The sequence below is a fragment of the Leucopleurus acutus genome, assembly GCF_964270905.1.
Source record: "Leucopleurus acutus genome assembly, chromosome: 20".
Taxonomy (NCBI): domain Eukaryota; kingdom Metazoa; phylum Chordata; class Mammalia; order Artiodactyla; family Delphinidae; genus Leucopleurus; species Leucopleurus acutus.
The window spans coordinates 41196244-41211120 of NC_139162.1; the positions used below are offsets into that span (position 1 = coordinate 41196244).

General features: G+C 41.8%; 1 protein-coding gene across 3 annotated transcripts in view; it reads left to right on the forward strand.

Moving 5' to 3' along the window:
• Positions 1 to 2055: 2055 nt before the first annotated feature.
• The window catches only part of ZNF507 (zinc finger protein 507), a 46967-nt gene continuing 34145 nt past the window's right edge, over positions 2056 to 14877 (forward strand). For 2 of the 3 annotated variants that reach the window (XR_014327024.1, XM_082862947.1), the window contains exons 1-4: positions 2056 to 2186; positions 3644 to 3737; positions 9571 to 11705; positions 13330 to 13447. Coding sequence is in view for 2 of the 3 variants with exons in the window: in XM_082862947.1 (XP_082719073.1) it covers positions 9573 to 11705; positions 13330 to 13447 (2251 nt within the window). In the remaining variant the exon portion in view is untranslated. The remainder of the gene's footprint in view (positions 2187 to 3643; positions 3738 to 9570; positions 11706 to 13329; positions 13448 to 14877) is intronic. The other variant, XM_082862948.1, reaches the window with a different exon arrangement.

The following is a 14877-nucleotide window of genomic DNA, read 5'->3' on the forward strand; positions in this document are numbered from 1 at the left end:
GTCTAACCTTGTGCTGGAAGAGGTACATTGCAAAATAGCTGGTGAATATTAGAAAAGACAACCACAGGAAGTTCAAACAGAGATATACTTAACCTCTCACTTGTTTTAGAATTCCCTTATTTTCCCTAGATTATAGTTTCTCCACTTTGTTTTTGCACTGTGCTCTGGTAAAATAATTCTCTGATTCCTGTTCTGTCAACTTTCATATACATGGACATTACAGTTAAGACAGTACTAAAGAAAAGCCTCTCTTCAGGTTGCTTTAAACAAGGATTGTTTGTGTCGGTAGCTCAAGAAGAAAAAAGAAATTTGCACATTAATTGTTTGTTCTCACATTCTTCCTTTTATGTATTTCTGGTTTTCCTCAACTTTTTTCCTTCCACCCTTCCATGCTAGTCTCCTGCTCAGTCTTTTTTATTGAAAAAAATTATTCAACCCTTTATTTTTCCTTCTTCTTAGCTATTTGGTCCAATTGGCAAATAATTCTGTGGAATAGCAGAATTCTAAATTTGCTGGTTTCCCAACCCCCGAACTTCAGGTGAATTTGTATCCTGAGATATTCACTGTATCTCAGGAATTACTGACCTCTCTGAACAATGACAAGGTTTTGTTGGATCTTTCTCCCACTTGATAATTGAGAGTCCAGCCTGCTGCAAAGGTCTCTACGTACACCTGGAAGTCCCCAAGAGATACAGGCATAACTCATTTTATTGTGCTTCATTTTTTCTTTTTAATGAACTTTGCAGATATTGCATTTTTTGCAAATTGAAGGTTTGTGACAACCCTGCATCAAGCCAGTCTATCAGTGCCATTTTTTTAACAGCATTTGCTCATTTCATGTCTCTGCATCCCATTTTGGTAGTTCTCAAAATATTTCAAACCTTTTCATTATTATTATGTTTGTTATAGTGACCTATGACCTTTGATGCTATTATTGCAAAAAGATTATGAATCTGAAGGCTCAGATGATGGTTAGCATATTTTAGCAATGAAGTATTTTTTGACTAAGGCATGTATGCTGTTTTTTAGACATAATGGTATTACACACTTAATTACAGTAGGGTGTAAACAAAACTTTTATATGCACTGGGTAACCAATTGATGTCAAATTCATGTGACTCGCTTTATGGCAGTGGTCGAGAACCTAATCCACAATCTCTCCCAGGTATGCCCGTATCTCAATGAACAAGTCCATTACTATGACTGGAATCTTCAGTTTTACTCCCTTCCTACTGTTCACGGCCCACATGCTCAGTCCGGATCCAAGCACCCTGCTGTGTAGTTCTCAATACACCAAACCTGTCCAGCATTCCTGAAGTTGGGCGGAACGCTTAACATTGCATTTTACTCTGTCAGCAGTGGGATGGAAACAGGACTGCTTATAAAGCTGGCATGTATGTCATAAAACAGATCCAAATGACCAACACCATGGTGCCCTCAGAGGACTGAGCTTGTGCTACCAGGTGAAGCAAGCTATCAAGTCTGGTCCTACAACTCTCAGGATGAGTTCTTTCCCTCAAAATTCTCAATCTCTCCAGCAAACAGATTTCCCAGGGCCAGCTCTGCCCCTCACCAGGCACACTTGAAGTCCAGCCATGAACCTAGGTAGCACCTCTACATTTTAGCCAAGAACCCCACAAAAAAGTATAGCCCAACCAAAAGCTGTAACAAATTCAGAAGCATAGGGCTGTAAAGAATGTCAACGCCCACTGCTGAGAGCCAATGAGGGAAAGGAAACCTAGCCCACAGCAGGTTTGGGCGACGTGGGGAGACTCCAAAGTGAGTACTCACTGACTTCTAGACCCAACGACCACTCAGAAGGCCACGCTTGGGCCGTGGGAGCCCGACAACCCGCGCCTTAAGCTCACCCAGGAGCCAGGGATTGCTGTGAGCTGGCAGGGTATCCTCTTTGCGCCCGCCCAGCCGGCGTCCCGGGATGCCCATGGGCGGGGCCTGAGCATCGCCCCGCCCCCTCCGCCCGCCACTCGGGTCACCTGACCTGCCCGCGGCTCACGTGATCCGTCCCAAGCGCCGCCATTTTGGAGCTCCGGATGAGGAGGGAAAAGCTGGGGGAAAGAGGGAAAAGAGCAGGGAGAGAGGTGGGCGAGGACGAGGGTGAGGGCACGGCCGGGCTCCTGGCCGGCCAAAGGAGGCTCGCGGAAGCAGCAGCCGCCGCCCGACCGCAGGTACCGCGCCCCGGGGCCGCCCCTCCGCCCGCTGTTAGCGCCGCCGCCGGCCATGTGCGTCCTCCCCTCAGGCCTCTACCGGCGCCGGCTTCCTCCTCAGCCGGCAGACACCCGCCCGATGCTGGCCACATGCCCCAAGTTCCTTGGCCCTTTTTAGTCCTCTGTGCCGCCCACAGCAAGGCCTGTGGAGACCCCGGGCTTGCCCTGCACCTTGGGGGTTGGGGGGGAACCTGCCGCTGCCCGCGTACTCTCACCAGCCTGGCCCGCAGGCAGGCCCGCCGGGTGTCGCTTCCCTCCCCTTTGCACGTGTGCAACAGCTTAGGCCTGTTGGGATGGAGCGAACGACGGTGTCCTCACCGCGTCTGTTGATTACTTTTCTCAATCCGCATCTCCCAAGCCACTGCTTGGTGTAGGAAAACCTAGTACACAGACGCCGTTCTGGTGTTCTGCACCTATTTCGAACTTCCTCCCTGAAGTGGTCTCCCCAGAGATCACGGAGATCATTGGGAAAAGCTCCCACCGTGTAAGACCTGGGGGCATCCGTAGTGAATGGTTTGTGTGTGGAAGGCCTGGATGATTAGTTAGGCAGAGGCCACCATCCCACCCCGTAGGCGATCTTTTAGTACTGCAGTGGGCTGTAATTTGCTGCCAGTCTGCATCTCTCCTATCCGGCAATTACTGGATTTATCAGTAATTGAATTTGTTCTTTGAGTTTGTACTTTCTTCAGTACTCTGCTCTGATTCAGTGTATGGGTTGCATTACTGATTAAAAGAGAAAGCCTGGCCCTTCATTTCTTTACTTCACTAACTCGTTTAAAATTAATTTCAGGGGAAAGCCAAATACGTGCTTTCTGCCCTGGCAGTAAACTATTTACTTAACCATAATCGATAAAGTTGCATTCTAGGTGAAATGAATACCATTCTTTGATCTTCTAGATTCATTCTAGGTAGTATAAGAAACAGTAGGAAAGAAATGTAGGACCAGGGCAGGAAAGTGCCTTAGAAGATACATAGGTCAGTCCACTGTGTTTTATCTTTCATGATGCCGTTCAGTTGTAGAATTGCTGGAAGTTTGCGGTCACCCTTTAGATTGTAGTTCTGGTTAAGATTAAAATGGCAATATACAATTTATTGTTTCTTATTTATTAGAAAGTGTTATCAGTAAAACCAATAGTATTTTGAGTTAATTAGATAAATTCTGAGCTAAAACATAAAATGCACAATTATTGGAGAAGTTTCCAGAGCTATTTTTTCTAACTGGTGCAAAATCCTGAAATCTGCTTGTTAGGTAAATTATGTAAATTTGCGTCACGTAATGGGTTGCGTGGACGTTCCTCTGAATTTCTTTTTGACATGCAATATTGGGCAATTTTTCACTGCCAGAAAAAAAAATCATTACTTTGTTTCACCAAGAAAGAGAAATGTTTGATACTATATACTTTCGTTCTTGGCCACAGCTGGATTTTGAAGATCGATCCGGGGGACTGTATTAATTTCGGGAATTGATTTGAAAGACACAGGCTCTGCCACTTAACAGCCATGTAACCTTGGGTAAGTCACTTAAACTGCACTGAGTGTTTCCTTATTTGTAGAGTTGTGTAACACCCACCTAGCCTGTCCCAAAGACTTAATGAAGCTCAAACATACATGTTTGATACTGCCTAGCTGTAAGAGGCTGTTGCTCTTTTCATTATTTATACTTTATACATTTTTTTGTTCACACTGAGAATTAAGAGGAAAATTGGTGTATTAAGAAAGGATGGATTTAGAATCAGATAGGCTTGGATTCCAGTTCTTAAACTAGCTATTACTTTGCATCTGTGAACCTCAGATTCCTTATCTGCAAATAAAGAGGCCAGTATTACCAGGAATTTCATGAGTAATACACAGAATCTACACTGGCATGACTCTCTGGTCTGTGAGCACCTCAAGGGCAAGGGTTCCCTCTTACTTATTTTGGTAGTCTCCTGCACATTGCTGGGCACGTTATAGGTGCTCAGTAAATGTTAAATCTGAATATTGGTTAACATTAGTTAGACCTTGTGTCTTAATTGCAGCTGCGAAATTCAAATATTCTCTCAGGCTAGATGCCAGCTAAGAAATTTTATACTATGAAATTCATATACTTTGATATTTGCACTTGGTTTTTTCTTGGTGGGCAATTAATAATTAAGCTAAGGAGATTTTAATTCAAGTAAATTACAGCTGACGTTAGTAAGGTAAATCTATAAATAACGTGTAAGCAGTTTCAAGGTAACTTTTTATAGACAGTTTATAGGACAGGAACATGAAAGTTCATCCAGCACAACTCTTGTTTTACATCTGTAGAATGTAAAATGCTCAGAAACAGTGACTTGCCTAAGGTCACACAGCTGAGGTTCCTCTAGGAGAGGGACCCATGAGCTATGTCCCCTGCCTTCTTTTGGCTGGAGCAAAATGAACATTTTGTATTTTACAATTACGATAATACGGAAGAACGAAGAATTGGCCGTTACTTCTATAACACAATTTTTTTCTGATTGGAAAGAACAAATTCTTAGTCTGAAAGAAAAGGTTCTTTATATAACATACTGAACTGTCTTTGTACGTTCACAGAAAATTACGGCCTTTCTCTAGTTCTACCCAAGCCCCCATGAATTGTTCAACTTGATTTTACATATGATAACCATACTGCTATAACTGAAAGGAACTAATTAGATGTACAAATAAACCAAATAGCAAATTGTAAGGAAATAAAGACAACTGAAATAATTTGGCTCTATTTTTGGGAAAGACATTAATTATAAGCTTTTTCCTATGGGAGTCCATTGTTTAGGGAAGACTTGAGACTCAGTGGAGAAGGCTGTAGAACTTTTCTGGCTTGGGATACAACTTTATTTGTTTGTTTGTTTGTTTATTTATAACAATTTGATATATTTGATCGAATGTTATGTCTAAAGATTCCAAACGAGAAAACCCGTGTTTTGCTGATGCCTGTAGTCTTTCCTCATCCTAGTAAACCTTATTGTTCAGCCATACTGATCTTTTCACTAATCCCTAGGTAGCATGCTTATTCTCGCTTCTGAAAATCTAATGTTACGGCTGCTTTCTTGTCAGCAAATTCCAAGAAAGCAAAATGGCACTCTCAGATTAGGATAATTCAGAGAGGATGTATTTACAAAGATACTTATAAAGGTGTAGGATTTGTATAGGCAAACCACAGGAATAATTCTGTCATCTGGAGCTAGCAGCATCAGGAGAAGGGAGAGTCCTGTAGAATAGCCTGCCTGGAGAGAATGGCCTTTTGTTGAGGAACACAGCCACTTCAAGGTGACCTAGAGGGAGGAAACGAGGGAAATGAATGTCTTGATCTCCCTTTGCTGCCTTCTTATCTCCTGTCATGGCTCCCCATTGGCATAACTCAACCAGAGGGCATGGGAGCCTAATGATATAATCCCTCCTGGGATAGACAGCAGAGTGGAAAAGAGGAGACAGCCCAGAGGGGCAAACGGGTGACATCCAGCATGCTCTTCTTTTGGAATACAGTGTGCATCTTACCTCTTCAAAAAGCCTTTTCTTCCCTCCCTAGACCAAAATGAGCTCTTCAGTCTCTGTTAGGATTTGGTCATTGGATGTTGCCTTCTGACTATTTCACCTTGTGTACAGCTGGGTTATTTTAAAGCTGTTAATTCTTTTTAACTTCTAAATATGTTAGTCTTATCCATTTAACTTAGTTTTAAACTCTGTGAGTATTATAAATTTAAAAATTTTTCAATTCTTCTTGGTACTTGGCTTGGTGCCTTGTACAAAATGTTTTTTTTGAATAAATTTATTTGGGCTTCCCTGGTGGTGCAGTGGTTGAGAGTCCGCCTGCCGGTGTAGGGGACACGGGTTCGTGCCCTAGTCCGGGAAGATCCCACATGCCGCGGAGTGGCTGGGCCTGTGAGCCATGGCCGCTGAGCCTGCGCATCCGGAGCCTGTGCTCCGGAATGGGAGAGGCCACAACAGTGAAAGGATCGCGTACCGCAAAAAATAATAATAATAATTAATAAATAAATAAATAAATTTATTTGTTTGTTTATTTTTGGCTGCGTTGGTTCTTCGTTGATGCACGGGGGCATTCTCTAGTTGCAGCAAGCGGGGGCTACTTCTCATCGCGGTGGCTTCTCTTGTTGTGGAGCATGGGCTCTAGGTGCACGAGCTTCAGTAGTTGTGGCATGCAGACTCAGCAGTTGTGGCTCGTGGGCTCTAGAGTACAGGCTCAGTAGCTGTGGCGCACGGGCTTAGTTGCTCTGCAGCATGTGGGATCTTCCCGGACCAGGGATCAAACCCATGTCCCCTGCATTGGCAGGCAGATTCTTAACCACTGTGCCACAAGGGAAGTCCTTTAACTTTTTATTTTTAAAAATTTTAGACATTTACACAAGTAGAAAGAATAATATAATGAACTTCTAGATGCTCATGATTCCAGCTAGAAAATTTGCTGTTCTTATTTTATATCCTCAACCTGTTCACTCGCCCCCACTCCCCCTTGGTAATTTTTTTTTTTTTTTTTTTAGGTTTCATTCACCTTGATCTCTTCTTGGAGGTCATGGATGGTATGCAGATTATCATAATCCAGGTTGTCGGCAATCTTGAGCCACTAGGATTGAATCTGTACTCCTTATTTTTATCTCTTTTATTATTCAAATTTTACTTCACAACATGTAATCCCATATGTATTCAACACACACACACATACACGTACACGCACATTGGTGGCCTAAGTGAAATTTTGGTGAAAAATTAGAGTTGGCCAATATTCAACTTAACTTCCTCTCTGTGTATACTTTATTATGAGCTGTTTATCTAACCTTTTTTAACAAAGCCTTTTGTTTTAATGAGACTTGTGCATCGACTTTGCCATGTGGACCCCAAATGCTTTTTCAGGTGTTTCTTGATGTATTTTATGTTGTCATATCTGTTTTATAGGTGCCATTTCCGTACTTATCCTCAAATGTATGCAGCCTCTAAAATGAGATACTTACATAAATGTTCAGGGAAAATTGGAGCATCTGCTGCAGATTTCCATTAGCTCTTAATGCCTGAGCAGACACAGCTTTAAAATCTGAATGTTTTGTCAGATTCTTTTGTATTAGTCTTTTTCTTGAGATAAGATGAACTCCTCTTCTTCATTTTGCTTTCTTTTTAAGGTACACACTGAAATATCCACGGGGAGCAAATTTGCACTGCTCTGACTCCCTCCTATTATGTCATTAAATAGAAGAAGGATAATGAGTCACCTTTGTAACCCTGTGGGTGTGCAAAGTCTGTTGAGCAAATATTCACTGGTTAACCTCCAGATTATCAGTCAGCCTACGTGGATGTCACATTTCATGGGAAGGAGACCTTCCATCTATAGTAGTGCACCAAATCTTATGTAAGAAATTAAATGTTCAGGGATTCCTATTAGCTATTAAATATTTAAGAAATTTGCATTTAACAATTGAATTGAGAGAAATAAAGCCTTAAGTGAATGACCCTAGAGGGAAATCAGTAATCACAAGAAGAGCCAAAGCTTCCCTTGGCCTAAAAATGTGGAATTCTCGGGCAGTAAGGTGACTTATGAAGTCACAAAGGGTTTTTCTAAAGAAACAAATTGTTTCCCCCACTGGTCCCTTCTTTAGTAACTTAAGGTTGAGTGTAGAGATTTAAAAACATTTCTGTTCTTCCTACTTGAGAAAGGTATAAAGGAGCTAGTCTTTTGAGGTAATGCCCTCAGGTTGTTTAGGGGAGACAGTGGCTAAAGGGCCCCTGGCCTTGGGGAGCTGGCATAGCCGTCATTGTTGTAATGGCTGTGGAATGCATTCCCTGCTGGGAGTGCAGCTACTAGTGGAAGAGAAAAAAGCTGATCGCACAGAGCAGGGTATCAGGACAGAGGGAAGAAGTAGTACTAAAGAAGCTGAGAGTAAAATGTTTACCTTTTTGCATGACATGGATCTGGGTATAGAAAAGTTAGTGTGCCACGAAGAGTAGAAAATAAGAGAGGAAAATCCATAACTGCTGTCAGTTGATGTGGGAGAACTGGGCCTGCAGCTGGTCAGAGCACTGGTGAGGTCTTGCAGGAGTTTAGGTATGATCTTGGCAGTGGCTAAAGGACCCCTATATGTTGATTCAGCCATTTGAGGGAAGAGGAGCCAGGATTCGCCTCCTGAAGAGAATTCAGAGCCTGTGAATGAGGTTTAAGAACAGTACGATCTTTGGTCTGTAGCTAGTGCCACTAGAAATTTAGCTGGCATTTATTGAATGTTGTGAGTAAGATTCCAGAATGCACCTAAAATGTGGAAAAACAAAACTTGTTGCTGGAAAAAAGTCTAAACTTAAAAACGTGATCCAGGCCAACAAATTAATCTCACTTTAAGCCAAAGGAAATGTTTGAAATGAAAGTACTGCCAGGAAATAGAGTGTTCAAGATTTAGGCTGAAAGATAAGCATTTTATGTTAATGACTTCCTCGGCCCTAACGCATTACTACAACCTACAGATAACCTGTAGGAAATGACTTTTTTAAGGCCTCTGTGCTTTTTTAGACCTATAACACGACTAGGATATCAATTTTTTCCTTCTCCGATACCCCTTTCCCTTTCAGAAAAAAAAAATGTATGTGTGTATGAGTAATAGTTGACCACTAATATGACCTCTAGAAAAAACCACAGCATAGTTTGTGGTTTATCTTCAGGAAAATAAATCAAAGGAAGTAAAAGAAGGAACTGGATCATTGCTTTTATTTAGTTTCATTTGCATAATACTTCTCAAAATACACTGTTCCCTTTACAATAGGTTACATGCCCATATTTTCACAATTCCAAAGATCTAGGGAGAAAAAACAAACAAACATGCTTTTAGTAATAAAAGCACAATTGTATTTGGTGCAAGAAGTTGGCTCCCAAGAATTGTATCAGTCATGTGTTGGCTTTACAGAATAGTATTTCATAATAACTTGAGGTGGTTCCACATGCCCTGGGAATGGCTGTATTCCTTTGATAATGGAATAGCAGTCTTTTTTTTTTTTTTTTTTCCTGGCATTGTGCAAAAGAGAAGGAGTACTGATTAGGTCCAGCTAGATGTCTAGGGGAAAGAAAGTGGAGAAAAAAGGAGATGTAGATTGTTAAAAGTCATTTCCAAAGAAAGAAATGAAGGATGGAAACACCTCAATCATCAGTCTTGATAGGGGACAGCATTCCAAAGAAAAATTGTAAGGAATTTAAGTCTCTGTTGAGGATAGCCTGGTGTATTGATATGGAACTCCCAGGTTAGAAAATACTTAGATTAACTTAAATTTAAGAGTAGTTTAGATTTCCTGAATTATATGCCTGTAATGATACTGTAACCTGGTGATTCTTTCTGTCATATATTCTCCTTTTTAGATATGGAAGAAAGCAGCAGTGTCGCCATGTTGGTGCCAGGTATCGGGAAACAGGAAGCTATGTTGACTGCCAAAACTGTCATCAGTTCATCACTGGAAGTTGATGAGAAAAGAAAAGCTAAAACAGATCCATTAATCCATGTTATTCAGAAGTTAAGCAAGATAGTGGAACATGAAAAGTCACAAAAATGTCTTTTAATTGGCAAAAAACGGTCACGTTCAAGTGCTGCAACACACTCTCTTGAAAGTCAAGAATCTTGTGAGATTCCAGCTAAAGTAACCCAGTCACCTGCTGCTGATAATAGAAGGGCTGAGATGTCACAAATACATTTTACCCCTGACTCTCTTGCCCAGAACGATGGGAAGGCTATGTCTTACCAGTGTAGCCTTTGTAAGTTTCTGTCATCATCTTTTTCTGTGTTAAAAGATCATATCAAGCAGCACGGTCAGCAGAATGAAGTGATACTAATGTGCGCAGAGTGCCATATTACATCTAAAAGCCAAGAGGAACTTGAAGCTCATGTGGTAAATGACCACGAAAACGATGCCAACAGTCACACTCAATCCAAAGCCCAGCAATGCGTAAGCCCCACCAACTCTTTGTGTCAGAGAACCTCAGGAAGAAATAATGAAACCATTCCTGACATCCCAGTCAGTGTGGACAGCCCACAGACTCATACCATCCAAACGGCATCTGTGGCAGAAATGGGTAGGAGGAAGTGGTATGCCTATGAACAGTATGGCATGTATCGATGCTTGTTTTGTAGTTACACTTGTGGCCAGCAGAGAATGTTGAAAACACATGCTTGGAAACATGCTGGGGAGGTTGATTGCTCCTATCCAATATTTGAAAATGAAAATGAGCCCCTAGGCTTGCTGGATTCTTCAGTGGCCGCTGCACCTGGTGGGGTCCACGCAGTAGTCATTGCAATTGGAGACAATGAACTGAGTATCCACAACGGGCCGACAGTACAAGTGCAAATTTGCAGCTCAGAGTCATTATCATCTTCGTCTCCTTTAGAACAGAGAGTGGAAGGGGGTGTTCATCTAAGTCAGTCAGTTACCCTTGACCCTAATGAGGAAGAAATGCTGGAGGTGATTTCGGACGCAGAGGAGAACCTGGTTGCTGATAGCCTACTTTCATCAGCACAGAAAATCATTAGCAGTAGCCCAAATAAAAAAGGTCATGTTAATGTGATAGTGGAGCGTCTGCCAAGTGCTGAAGAGACTCTTTCGCAGAAACATTTCCTCATGAATGCTGAAATTGAAGAGGGGAAAACCTTGAGCCAGACAGAAGCCAAGATTGGATGTGAAGGAAGAGATGAAGTCTATCATGCTGATAAATGCACTGTCGATATTGGGGGGCTGATCATAGGCTGGAGCAATACAGAGAAGAAAGACAGTGAGTTAATAAATAAAGGACTGACTACTGATGAGAATGCCCCACCAGGCCGAAGAAGGACAAATTCTGAGTCTCTCAGACTACACTCATTAGCTGCAGAAGCCCTGGTCACCATGCCTATAAGAGCTGCAGAGCTAACACGAGCCAACCTTGGGCACTACGGGAATATAAAGCTTTTAGATCCAGACACTGGACAAAGGCAAGTAGATGGTACATTGGCATCGTATTCTAAAATGATGTCACCACTTAAAAGCTCTTCGGAGGGATTGACTAGTTTCAACCAAAGCAACTCTACCTTAGTAGCACTCCCAGAGGGTAGGCAGGAGTTGTCAGATGGGCAAGTTAAGACAGGCATCAGCATGTCCTTACTCACCGTGATTGAAAAATTAAGGGAAAGGACAGACCAAAACGCTTCCGATGATGACATTTTGAAAGAATTGCAGGATAATGCCCAGTGCCAACCCAGCAGTGATACAAGTTTGTCAGGAAGCAACGTTGTGGAGTACATCCCAAACGCTGACCGGCCCTACCGCTGCCGCCTGTGTCACTACGCCAGCGGTAACAAGGGCTACATCAAGCAGCACTTGCGAGTCCATCGACAGAGACAGCCTTATCAGTGTCCTATATGTGAGCACATAGCTGACAACAGCAAAGACCTGGAGAGCCACATGATCAACCACTGTAAAGCAAGAATATACCAGTGCAAGCAGTGTGAAGAATCCTTCCATTATAAGGTAAGCATTGGTTCATGAAATCATTCGGAGAACCTTAGAATTTTAGAGCATGGAGGGAGCTTTGTAGATACAGTCCACCCACCTCATTTTATAGGTAAGGAAACTGAGCCCCAGAAAAGTTTGGTAATCTGCCCATGGGATCCCAACTAATTAGTATTAAAGTTGGGACTGAAGTCTGGGTTGTCTGGTGTAGGACTTTTTCCGCCTGCCCGCCGCCTCCTTAACAGGCCCTGCGTTTATTGGTTTAGTGTTTCCAAGTGTATATCTTTCTTAAAGTGTGTTGATTTTAAAGTGCAAGGGAATTACAAGGGATGTACAGTGGAGGAACATTGTACACTCATTTGACTTACACAAATTTAACCCTATGTGATCGATGCAAAAAAATACCTATTTTTCATCTTACGTGGCCCCAAAATGCAAGTCATTCACTTCAGCTGCTACACAACCAACCAACAGTGATTTATATCCTTGCACAAGCAAAAATGGACTGTATGGGACTTAATGAAAGACAGCACAGTGGAAATAGAGCCATGTATGTTATATTTTATGGGAAGTTTACAGTACCTTCAAGTACCGTGATTTTCATTTTAAGTGCTACCTAAAACCAGCAACCAGTATGAAAATACTGTTTTTGTAAAGGCAACTTGTGTTCATTGAATCATTGGTTTAGAACTTTTCTTCAATATGCCAGTTGACTGTTTGCGGGGGAAAAAAGTGTATTGTAAAGGGCTAACTGGGATGTCGACTTTTTTCTCAGATTAGCCAGAGTTGGGGTCCAGCTGGTAGTAAACAGGTAAGCAGGAATTAAAAAGCCTTTGAGTCTGAGATTTACTGCCTCTTGGATTGCTGTCATGAAATTCTGAAATGGCCTCTGGCCACTGGACAAGTAGCCATTCAAATGGGCTGCAAAGGCAAGTTCCAGGAGCTGCTTTTGCTGCTGCACTCTTTTTTTTTTTTTGCGCTACGCGGGCCTCTCATTGCTGTGGCCTCTCCCGTTGCGGAGCACAGGCTCCAGACACACAGGCTCAGCGGCTATGGCTCACGGGCCCAGCCGCCCTGCGGCATGTGGGATCTTCCTGGACCGGGGCAGGCGGACTCTCAACCACTGCACCACCAGGGAAGCCCGCTGCTGCACTCTTGATTCATGGGGGTGGGCGTAAGGGTTCGATGTCCTTGGAGTCGCAGTTCCAACTAAGTCTCTTTTACAAATTTCGTTGATATTTAAAGGCAGAAATCAGCTGAAGTGCAGAAGTTAACTGATTGGATTTATTTTTGTGAAAGTACTGAGTTATTCTGAACACTCTGCTCTTTCCTCTGGGCTCACCAGTGTTTCAGGAAGCATACACATGCCATGCATAAGCACTCCCTAAGACAGTGGTGGCTTCCTTTCAGAGAATGTGAAAAGAGGAACTGCCTTTTTGATAAGATTGTGTTTTCCTTAGTGTATTTCTTTCCATAAGCTGTCAAATGTTTCAAGTAATCTTTTAACACGTTTGATTTTTAAATATTGGTAGTGTGTTCTAGGTACTAGGCAACGAAAGCAGTTAACTCCTTCTACAGCCTCCTAGTAACTGTGTAAATATGTTTATTGAAAATTACATATTAATTTCTCTCAATTTTTTAGAGTCAACTGAGGAACCATGAGAGAGAGCAACACAGTCTTCCAGATACCTTGTCAATAGCAACTTCTAATGAGTCAAGAATTTCCAGTGATAAAACTGATGGAAAATGTGTTCAGGAAGGTATCTGCATTTTTTTGTATAGACGATATTGATTAGCACATGAAGTAAAAAATGCCCTTCGTTGTCATGTGGGTTATTTTCAGGACTAAAGCTCCATCTATATGCCTCTATTTTTAAACTGTGTGAGTGAATTTTATCTCTGAGTACTAAATGAAGTACTGTATTAGTAAGTACTCAGCCTCAACTGTATAGGTAGATATACTCTGCAATGTATGCTGTCCTATAAGAGCCAAGTACAGCAGAAACCCTGAGATGACATGCCAGCAAGCCAGGGAAGCTGCAGCACAGAAAGAAAGCCTCCTTTCCTTTCTCAGTACCAGCTGACCCACTGAGAACATAGCTTTTGCAGATGGTAGGCCCCCACCTCAATCTTTAACTGAGGCTTCCTGCTGTGATCTTATTCTTATCCAAGTGTAACTGCCAGATTTCATCTGCATTATTTAAAAAAACAACACAGGCTGTTTTTATGTACTGGTTAGGTATCAGTCAGCCGAGTTTCTGCTAATAGGAATATTAGAATCAAAAGATTTAATTAGAGTTCCATGAAAAGGCGGATGCCACATCCGGAGAATTAAAGTGTAATAACCTGTGCTTCCTTGCATCATCTCACTTAAATTGATATACTTTAAATGTCTCAAGTGTAGTACATAGTGTTTATGGGAAGTAAAATATACTGGAGTGACTTTCCTTTTTAGATTTCCTAAGAATTAAAGTTAGGAACAACTGCAGAGTAAAGTGTTTTACCATAATGTTTCATTAAACTGACCCCAGAAAGCAAAACTGGTTCTAGAATGTTTCTGAAAGAACTGATTTTGATACCGCTGCAGCACCAAAATTCCCTTGTCAAACAGATGTCATCCCTGTAAAACTATCCAAAACAAAAGGAGTTTATGACATAGCATCTGTTCCTGCCATAGATGGCTGAGCTAAAACTGTTTCGTTTCCTTTTTACAAAATAGCCCTAAATGCCTCCTTTTATTTTAATTCATTATGTTTCCATATCCCCTTTAAAGGAGACATTAAAACATTTGATATCTTTGGGCCATAAATCCCTAATGAAGGAATAAAGTAAGTACTACTCACTCAGTGGCCCCAACTGTGGTTACTACCAGTGGTAGAATATGTCTTTTCTAGCACCATCTCTAAAAACAATAATTTTAAACTGACCAAATGGGTTAACAAATTAAAATGCACAATTTGAATTAAAAATACTGAAATGTCAGCTCAAAATTAAAATAACCAATTTGAGCTTCATGGCATTAGCGTCTATCCACCACATTCCATTTTGCAGCCTCTCTTCTTTGTGGCACATGCTCTGTTTCTTAGGGCTACACGTATGGATTTTAAGTTGCTTGCCATGCCTCTTCCCCCCACCCCCACACCTCCACTTGGCTCTATTTGCTGTTCTCTATCGTGGTAGTGTAACAATT